The 11,246-nt window shown below is 32.8% G+C and overlaps 1 protein-coding gene across 1 annotated transcript; it reads right to left on the bottom strand.

The window, feature by feature from the left end:
• Positions 1-5,572: 5,572 nt before the first annotated feature.
• LOC112005599 (polyadenylate-binding protein-interacting protein 7) lies at positions 5,573-11,033 on the bottom strand. Its single transcript, XM_065763177.1, is given in 9 exon segments — positions 5,573-6,263; positions 6,798-6,964; positions 7,744-7,814; positions 7,919-8,317; positions 8,320-8,368; positions 9,227-9,707; positions 9,709-9,898; positions 9,901-10,089; positions 10,861-11,033. Coding segments are annotated over 8 exon segments (1,761 nt in total). The 5' UTR covers positions 10,001-10,089; positions 10,861-11,033; the 3' UTR covers positions 5,573-5,959.
• Between the last annotated feature and the right edge of the window lie 213 nt (positions 11,034-11,246).

The raw sequence follows: 11,246 nt of genomic DNA, 5'->3' as shown, positions 1-11,246 counted from the left end.
TTAAAAAAAAAAAAAAAAAAACATCACTATAACCTCTCATCTATATTCCTTAAATTTAGGCACTACCATATATCCTCATTGAAACACCCCGTGTAAAGTTCACCACCCCACTTTTTAAGTGAAAATCAAATAAAAACAGTTTCAACAATTTAAGAACTACACCAATATATATATATATATATATAAGGATTCCCCATTTTCAACTTGATTTTTATGTGGTTCAAAAATACCCTCGTTAATGAAGGGTAATTTCATTTATAAATATGGTCATAGACTCATAAATGTTAAATAACAAATTTCATTTTGAATTCAAAAAGAGAGTTCCTAAAATTTAGGATTTTTTTCCATTTTCGTTCAAAAAAGAAATTACAGTTACTACTTATCTTTAAAGTTTATCATTTTTATTTGTTTGAAAAATAAAAAATATATCAATTGAGTTCGAAAAATAAATAAATATATTTCAAATTATAATATATGCAAATTATTAATTTTTACCCAAAAAAATAATGCACGTGCTTAGAGGCTAATGTGTGTGTGTGTATAAACACTAGACTCATCGAACACACTTTGCACGTGCAATAATACACTTTTTTATTTATTTATTTATTTATGTTTTTGGTTTAGTGTTATAATGCTTAAAAGTGATATATAAATAACCGTGTGTATTTTTTTTTTAAAGAATGAGATAAAGTAATGTGGAATAATGTTTAAAAATAAGATAGAGAACCGTAAGAAGTTGAAAGTTGAAACCAATGGGACATTTGAATTTATTGATTGAGATAAGAATTGTGATAAGTAAAAAAATTTGAGATTTGAACAAAAGATAGATGATATACATTAGTGTGGATGGATGATGATTTGTGATAACTGTATAAAATTTAGATAACAAAAATTTTGGAATGTTTTACAGAATTAAAAAAAAAAAAAAAAAACCATAGAAATTTCATGATAAGAATGAGTAGTTTTTATGTGGGGTAGTGAGTTTTTTTTTTTGGGAAGAAGTAATTTTGTATATATATATATATATATATTGGTAAAGATAATTGCAGTATTTGAATTCAAATAGATAACAAATACAGATAAAAATAAGATATTTGAATACAAATAGGCGGTGAGAATAATGGTCTTTTTTTTTTTTTTCTTTTTTCCTTTGTACGTGAGATGGTATTACTGTTTTAACAATTTTTTGCTTTTTGTAGAAAAAAATTAAATTAAAGGATATGTTATTTCAAAATTTGTATGAGGATATTTTGGTATGCCAAAAATTGAAAACAAAATAGGGGAATCCTCTTATTAATAATATGTGTGTATATATATATATATGTACTACTAGTACTACTACTATTAATAACAGAATAATTTCCTGTTGGGTTTCAACATTTTATGTACTAAAATACCCTCACACAAATTCTTAAACTCTCTAAAATATTCTTATCTTTTAGTTAAATAATTTTAAATAAAAAAATTGGTTAAAAAAGTAATTTACTGTTCCTAAGTTCTAGGCGTTTTCCTTTATCTTCTCTATTTTGCCTAAAACTTATGACATTATTTCTATCTCATTTATAAACATTATTCCACGTTACCTTACATCTTTCTTTAAAAAAAAAATACACACTATTATTTATATATCACTTTTAAACATTATAATACTAAACCAAAAAAATAAAAATAAAAATAAAAAAGCATTATTGCATGCACAAAACTTATGACATTATCTCTATCTCATTTATAAACATTATTCCACGTTACCTTACATCTTTCTTTAAAAAAAAAAAAATACACACTATTATTTATATATCACTTTAAAACATTATAATACTAAACCAAAAAAAAATAATAATAAAAAAAGCATTATTGCATGCACAAAGCGCATGTGATAAGTCTAGTATATAATATATATATATATATATATCTACTTCTTTTCTTTTAATACTATTCAATTTTGAAAAGAATTTCGCTTGCGCACAACAAATTGGTGCTCTCCCACAAAGAAGATAAGGGTTTCATGGTTGGTTCATAATGATTTTTGGTAGGTATATTTTTTTGTTACTCTCTCTCTCTCTCTCTCTCTCTCTCTTTTTGCTTTTTAAATTTGTATATTAGTTTTTACTGAATTCGTGATTTTGCTGAAACACCATTCTAGGCCAAGAGTTTCAAACATCTTGCTCATTTTGCACTAACAACTATAACAACAAGAATGAAAAAAGAAAAGAAAAAGAAAAATGAAATTTGAGATGACATCATTAAATGACATCTTTAAGACCCCTCCTTTTCTTTTTCTTTTTTTTGGGTTGTGTCATAATCTAAAAATTGAGATGAATGGAAAATTATGATATTAGACCAAAAAAAAAAAAAAAAGAACCTCATTGCACAGGCAAAACGGCATGATGAGGCTAGTAATTTATATGGTTGTAGCACTCAAATCTACTAATGTACTAACTCTTGTTACTTAACGTCTTTATTTTCTTTTGTTTCTCTATTCCATCATGATGCCTTGTCCTACCTAGACACCTATGCACGTATCTTATGGGATTCTTTCTTCTTACCATATTGTCTTCTTGCTTTTCATTCTTTCAATATATAGATGTCATTCTTTTTTGAAGTAACCAACAAAAAAAGAAGATAAGTCGTATTTCATATAGCGAGTATCCTTTCTACAATCATTAGATGAGAGAAATTGTCATGACTGTCCATTTGCTGTAGAAAGATAATGGAGAAATGCAATGAAGACTCCAAGAAAACTGAGATAGCTACAGATTGAAGCTAAATTCCAAATCAGTACTTAAGAATACCGAGGACTCCATACTCCAATTGTGTTCCACAAAACTGGTTAAAAAAATGTAGACGATAATAATTTGCATTTCATGAACATAGGATAATATTTCTTATCAGTTCCATGAGATCCTTTATACCCCATCAAAGGTATTTTTTTTTTTAAAAAAAAGGCACCAAAAATAAAGCTATAGTAATTATACGATTATAAGATGATCTTTTTTTTTTTTTTTCTCTTTTTTTTTTTTTTTTTTTTTTTTTTTTATTCTTCCCAAAAAAAAAAACTCACTACCCCACATAAAAACTACTCATTCTTATCATGAAATTTCTATGGTTTTTTTTTTTTTTTTTTAATTCTGTAAAACATTCCAAAATTTTTGTTATCTAAATTTTATACAGTTATCACAAATCATCATCCATCCACACTAATGTATATCATCTATCTTTTGTTCAAATCTCAAATTTTTTTACTTATCACAATTCTTATCTCAATCAATAAATTCAAATGTCCCATTGGTTTCAACTTTCAACTTCTTACGGTTCTCTATCTTATTTTTAAACATTATTCCACATTACTTTATCTCATTCTTTAAAAAAAAAATACACACGGTTATTTATATATCACTTTTAAGCATTATAACACTAAACCAAAAACATAAATAAATAAATAAATAAAAAAGTGTATTATTGCACGTGCAAAGTGTGTTCGATGAGTCTAGTGTTTATACACACACACACATTAGCCTCTAAGCACGTGCATTATTTTTTTGGGTAAAAATTAATAATTTGCATATATTATAATTTGAAATATATTTATTTATTTTTCGAACTCAATTGATATATTTTTTATTTTTCAAACAAATAAAAATGATAAACTTTAAAGATAAGTAGTAACTGTAATTTCTTTTTTGAACGAAAATGGAAAAAAATCCTAAATTTTAGGAACTCTCTTTTTGAATTCAAAATGAAATTTGTTATTTAACATTTATGAGTCTATGACCATATTTATAAATGAAATTACCCTTCATTAACGAGGGTATTTTTGAACCACATAAAAATCAAGTTGAAAATGGGGAATCCTTATATATATATATATATATATTGGTGTAGTTCTTAAATTGTTGAAACTGTTTTTATTTGATTTTCACTTAAAAAGTGGGGTGGTGAACTTTACACGGGGTGTTTCAATGAGGATATATGGTAGTGCCTAAATTTAAGGAATATAGATGAGAGGTTATAGTGATGTTTTTTTTTTTTTTTTTTTAATTCAAACTAAAGAAAAGGGGATTTGAGAAGGTAAAACAAAAACAAAAAGGTAGATTAGGAATTAAGAAAAATGGAGATTGAGAGGTTATAGTGATGTTTTTTTTTTTTTTTTTTTAATTCAAACTAAAGAAAAGGGGATTTGAGAAGGTAAAACAAAAACAAAAAGGTAGATTAGGAATTAAGAAAAATGGAGATTCAAAAAAAAAAATACAAAAATACAACAACGTGAGATTAGGAACCCAATCAAGCCTGAAATTGAAAAAAATAAAAGAAAATTTAAATAAAAGAAACTAGTGAATCTGGTAGTGGAATGCCTTAATTTTATCTTTTTGCCTAGTGGGATGCATAGTGGGATGTCCTTTTGTATAGTGCATTTTAATACATTATTGTTTGCATCGGTGGAATGATGTACCATTTTGCATAGTGGGATGTGTTTAATCAATTTGAGATGACTAGCATCCTAAACTTTAAGGCATAACTTAGTATTTATAATACTAGAAGTGTCTTGAATGCACTGCGTTTTCTGATAGTGGAATGCCTTAATTCTTTCTTTTTACTTTTGCTTGGTGGGATGTATAGTGTTGTCTTTTTGTAGAATGCATTTTAATACACTATTGTTTGCATCGGTGGAATGACACACCATTTTGCATAGTTGCAGAAGATAACTTAATAGATTTTAGATGACTAGCCCCTGAACTTTTGGGTTAATTTTCTGCAGAAGTTACATTCATTCCTTCACAATACATAAATAATACTCATAAGAGAGGAGTAACTCCTAAGTCCTAACAAATACAAATTTGAAACGACAACAACCTAATCTACTACCTAATTTATTATTCAAATTCAAACTTCATTAGCCGCTGCATAATTATCTTCCATGTGGCTTTGGGACATAACACAATTCCGAGAGAGTTATTGTAAACTCAAGTTTTGGAGAATAAACTTTGAATGTTGTAATCTTTGTTTTATTACAGTGGATTAATCGGTTTTGGCTTATGAAGTAATGATTTTACCCCTTACACTAGTGGTAACCCAATGGTTATATCACAACATAGGATAAGTTGTGAATTCGAACCAATGACTATTGTCTGCTATGGCCTAAAACCACTAACCCCTCAGTTGAGCCATAATTTGGACTAAAGATTAGACTGACTCGACTCACCCCAAAAACCCAGCTATGGTTCAGCGCTTGTCCTCACGAGTCACTACAGATTGGTCCCTTTACCTTTTTATTCAACCAAATAAAAAAATTACACCTTATAAACATTCTAATCTAGCTATATAGAGCCGCATTTTCCAACTAAATTCATTGTAACAACTTTTAGCTAGTCCAAAAACATATAAGAAATGCACGAGGACTAACGTCCGAAAAACATAAAAAGAAACACACGAGAACTAATGTCATTCTTCTCGTTTCATGCTTCAGAGTTTCTAGGAATAATGGCTATAAAAAGGAGAAATCCATACTCAAACAAAGTGCCCAAAAGTCATGTTCGTTGAATTGTGGTATCCATTTTCCGTGACTTTAACGTAATTGACAAAGTGAATTATGATGTGATTAAATTGAATTCTATCAGTTACAACTGGGAATTTATAAAAAGGAATTTTGCAAAATACAATTTAAGGTACAACAAAGAAAAAATTGTTGCAACAGCCTACCAACATGGGATGCCGCTGCCACCCGGTTAAACCTAAATGATACACATCTGCTCATTTTTCATTTTCCTTTCCCTCTAACTCCTCAGTCTTTTTCTTCATTTTTCCTTTTTTTGTTTTTTTGTTTTTTCCCCTTTTAGAAACTTGATCTACTCTTTCTCCATTTGCTCCCATATACAGATACAAGAATGACTATGATGACTATGACTTGATGGGTTTTGCTGTGTCAAAAAAGCCCTATACCTCAATTGTCATCTCCCTGCGATCAATATATCACAATTCGAAGCAGCCCTGGCTGTGGCTCGGTGTATTCAAGGCCCTCTTCTTCAAGCAAATAACGTTGCACAGCAACAGGAAGCCTAGCTGGAGTGCGGGCACCCCTGGTGTGGTGACCTGTTCCAACACATATGTAAACCTGCAGGCGCTGCTCAGCTGCTCTGGCAGTGCCCCTCAACACGCTCAACTCGTGCTTCAGAACATGAATGGCTTCACTAACATGCAGCCCATGCAAGTCTATCATCCGCTCTTGTCCTCTTCCATTGCCCTGCATCTCTGGAGGAACTGGGTTCCTAGAAAAATAGTTCCAATCACAGATAAATAGCTGAACAAAACCGATAAAAACCCTGATAGCAGAGGTTATTGCGGTGAATCAAAAAGTTGTCAAACTTGGCAGTCTGTTATTGAAATCAGGCTCTGAATAACATAGGACATTGCCATTATTGTTGTGCCATGAAGTTGCAGACTAGCGGTAATTGAACTACTATTTTTGTTCTGGATCCAGCAGCAATGCTCCAATCAACATCAAATAAGCAAACACAGTAGTTGATACACTTATAAAGAAGTATCCCCAACATGCATGAGAGAGAGAGAGAGAGAGAGAGAGAGAGAGAGAAAGAGAGAGAGAGAAATTCAAACTATTGGATTTGCAATATTATCATTCATGAGAGGTAACTTGGAGATGTCAATCGACCAGCAGCCATGCATCTAATCAACCCCTTTAAAGATAAACAAGTGTATGAAAGGAAAGACAGCAAACATTATCCAATAATCATAATCATGTTCAGTCATGGCTGAGATTAAAGCAAGAGCAGAAGATAACTAACCTCTGACGATAAATAGATTCTTGAGCTTTCCCATGAGCTGCCTTCATATGCATGTTGTGCACCTGCCCTTTAGCACTCAATTCCTTTGCGAGAGCCTTATTACCAATAATGAACGCTTGCCGTGCCTGTTGTTGAATAACATCATCAAGTGAAGAAACATGGTGTAGCTGATAGATGTGGGATCAATGGCACACAGTGCAGAAAATCAATCTTAAGGATTCAAGAACAAAAGCATAATTGGGCCACAAATCAGCCTGCAAGCTAGAGATAAATTGTCAAAACCTAATGACTTAATAGGCTATGTTCACTGCAGTGGCACATTAACACCATGTTAGGAAGACGTCTATATCAATTTATTGGACAAATACATGTTCACAGATCTCTAGTCAATGGTGCATGCTTGGCTCATGCCACCACATGTCTGGTTCTTGACTATGTTTATATGTTAAAAGGTCATATCCAGTGCACAAAGCCCCCACTTATGTTGGCCTAGGAGAGGTCATTGGTAGGCAACCTTATCCTCATCTTTTTTTTTTTGGGGGGGGGGGGGGGGGGGGAGAGGCTGATGGTAAATCGAACCCATGACATGTCACTTTGGGTGAAAAGCAATTGTCATCACACCAAAGCCTGACCTCTCGGGTGTTTATATATTATTTTTAGTTTTTTATGTTCATCTTTGTTTATCAATTGACCATTGAGGTGGCCAGAAATACGCAAGTAAAGTTACACTTTAATCACATTGAGAGGAGGCAATGCAGGTCATGTTTCTTCTCATGAATCGAACCCACTTAAGTGAATCGAAATTAGAAATAATACCTCACTCCACAGGCTGCCAAAATTTATTCTTACATGCCAGAGTTTTCTATTAAAAATTTCAGGTAGGAGTTTAGAGAGAGCAATTGTTTTTCTACATTAAATGATAGTTTGAAAATTTTTCAAGGCATACCTGTTCAAAGTATGCATTCCGCAGGCGTGCATGGTCACGAGCTTCCTCTCGCAGCTCAGAATACATATTTGCTGTCATCTCAACAAACATTAAAGCCATTATTGATGCATAATGCATTTGGCCTACAATTGAAGGCATATAAAGACAAGTCATTTTGTTGACAAAAGAATATTACCAACTGCATCTCCAGTTTCAAGCCAGACAGGAGCCGCTCGAGCAGAACCACGATCTTGCAGCCTGTCACCATAGATGCCTCTCCCTTGTCCACTACTGTAAGCACTAGCCAAAACATGGGAACTTCTACTTGAGCCAATAGTGGCATCAGCAGAACCATTTCTTTCATACTTCCATATACCAGAATCCTGAGATGCCAATTTCCTGACAGCTGAAGCAAAATCTATAGCACCCCTAGATGGAATGGAAGATCCAGATTTGAACATAAGCATGTTGTCCTTGTCAGAAGATCGAAAAGGATTGCCATTTTGTTGGAGATCATCTCCAGCATATTTTGGAGGACCATTCTGACTATCGGGAACAGTTAGGGCAGGAAAGTCCATTGAACTAAGATTGGGGTTGATAAGGTCTTTGAGTTCATACTCTGATTGAAACCACCATCAACTTGAAGCTACAAATAAAATAGAAATCTACCATAAAATAACCTAAATACAAAAATATATTGCAGATATTGAATACGATAAAACTAACAATAAATTCTGCATAACAAATCATGAAACACACACACACACACACAATCATTTACTTCAGCATATTTGAAAAATCAATGGAACCCTTCAAAACAAAATACCATTGCCCTATCCAAACCATGAAGCTTACAGCAAAAGATGAAACATTAGTAGAACTAAGAACAGATAAATGAAAAACGGTGCTATACTGTAAGAAGAGGATGACCCACAGAGAATCACTAACTCCCCCCTGTGCCAGGCCAATGGCTAAGGCACTGGAGGCCATACATGGCTATGGTTGCATTGAGTCACCTCAAAACTCTATGGGGAGCCAGCTCTTCCCTGCCAAAAGAAGGCATCAGAGGTATTGCTCTCTGTGGTTAGCATCTTACCCATTAGAATTATTTATTGCATCACAGAAAATTTATGAGACAAGTCATAATGGCTTATTTTGGAGACATTTATAGCAATAAAATAATATCAGCAAGAGAAGGGGAAGATGTACAAGCATAAAGATTAAAATAATAATTTGAAAAAAAATTGTGTTGATCAAAAAGATTCTGAGGATCCCATGTTGAACTTCAACTACTTTACACAGTTCTGCCCATCTCAATTAAGACGTAAAAAAAAATACAGAAATATGGAAGTATTTAAAGTAAAGGAAAAAAATACACCATAGCAAATTAAGTCTATGGAATGCAAATTCAGATATTGTGATTCACTACATCCTCACTCAACATGAGAAAATTGAAGACATCTCAGTTTCAGAAGATTATTTGTTTGTAAACAATTAAGCATACCTCTAACTGGGTGAGCATCTCAATTGTCATGTTTATATCGCCTCCGCTGGCAAAGTATACTTCTGCAAGGCTTTCAGCAGCAAAACCTGGGAAATGAGAAACCAATAACTCAATGGGGTTCATTTCATTATCCTCCACAATTGCTTGCTCACCCAACATATCGTTCACAAACCCATGTCTAGAATTGCTATCATAAGGAGGCCCCTCCCTGAACTGATGACTATTCACAGTTTGACTATCCCATGGCTTAGGTGACATATGAAGAAAACTAGGCGACGACAGATCTTCACCATAGGATGAAGCAGGAAATCTCAACTTTCCAGCATAGCTATTACCATTAATATTGTGTGGAGATAATTCTTGTTGCTCATTTAACAAGTATCCACTGCCTGGAGAAGCAGGAAACTTTGAAGCTTCACTAACATCATGCAAGGACAAACCCGCCAAAGTGAGGTTCCCAATACCTTGAGATTCATCTTCTCCATGACCTTAAAGTCAGGGTAATATCATCGGGGAGCTGGCGACGCCAGTATTGATGGGCCTCTTCATCAGAAATATTCGAAACAGATGACTCTGATCTATCTAGCACTGCTTTTCCTAAAGTCCCAGAATTAGCAAGCCTTGCTGCAGCATCTGCGGTGCTGGTGCTTCCAGATGATGATGATCTAAGGAAAAGGGAACAAACTCTGCTGCATTTGGATTCAAGGATGTTGCCTTGCTTAGGTTGCTCAGCTTCGTGGTGTTAGCTTGGGTTCCTTTCTTGGATAAGCTCATTATTTAGTTAAATGAAAATGAATAAAACACTATAATATACATGCATAGAAGAAATAAAAACTCAACTTTCAGCAAGCTTCAGCCAAACCCTGCCCAAAAAAAACATCCCATTCAAGTATACAAATTAGTTAAATTGACCACAAAATTTCAATTTCAACACACACCCACATGAATAAAATCCAGTTTTTGCAACAAATAAGCTCAAATACCATATCTCATACACCAAAGACTACTAATCTAGATAGCAATCAGTATCAAAACTCTTTCTACGACCATTTCAAACAAATAATAAAACAATTTTCCAATTAAACAATACATATAATAAGCAACAAACAGAAAACCATCTGAAATGTGCAGATAAAAAAGCAGGCACTGTATGTATCTGTGACTCAAAAATGATATGACCCAGTTAAATTTAACCAAAGCTAACCAATTTCACTTAACAACTTTGGAAGTAATGAAAGTACTTTAGGATTAAAATTGCGCAAAGAATTGCTTAAAACCCCATCATTTCTGACTTCATAAGCAAAGATAACACATAAATCCTCACACAATTATTATTAATAAGTTGATTAAATTAAACCCTAACCACAACATAAAATAAAAAAAAAAAAAAAAGGTCAAATCTTTACCACCAAATCTAATAAACTAATAACTAAATTTAAAAATGAAAAACAAAAACAAAAACAAAAACAGAAAAATCAAAACTTTGACATCATGTTATTAGATTTTAAGAGATCTCAATCAATTCAACCACCATGAAATTGAATAAAAAAACAATCTTTTCAAAAACAAAACTGGAATACCAAAATTTATGAAGGTATTTGAAAGATCTGATGAATATGGAAAAAAGCTTATACCTTTACGAATCAAATCAAAGGATCCATCAGCAAAGATAGGAAGAGGAAGAGAATAGTTTAGAATAGAAGGAAGAAGAAGAAGAAGAAGATAGGGATTTTTCTAGGGTTTCGAGCTAGAGCAAGTTCTGTTCCAGTATTAAAAATCTCTCTCTCTCTATCTCACAGCTTTTTTACCNAAGTGTATATATATATTTTTTTTACAAGTCAAGATGGTCTTGTGAGTACCTTATCTTGCATGTGGAAGAGCTAGTGCGTGTCCCTCGGGGCGAGTTTAGAAGATGGAAGTTCCTAGTCGTGGTAGGAAAGCTTTTCCCAAGATTCCCCCAATACCTTGAAGTGTGGGCCACATCCCTTACCTTGGTCTTGAATGCTAGAAAGAGCAATCA

This window comes from Quercus suber, unplaced genomic scaffold (genome assembly GCF_002906115.3).
Source record: "Quercus suber isolate HL8 unplaced genomic scaffold, Cork oak 2.0 scaffold_495, whole genome shotgun sequence".
Lineage (NCBI taxonomy): Eukaryota > Viridiplantae > Streptophyta > Magnoliopsida > Fagales > Fagaceae > Quercus > Quercus suber.
This window is presented reverse-complemented; position numbering and strand designations above follow the sequence as displayed.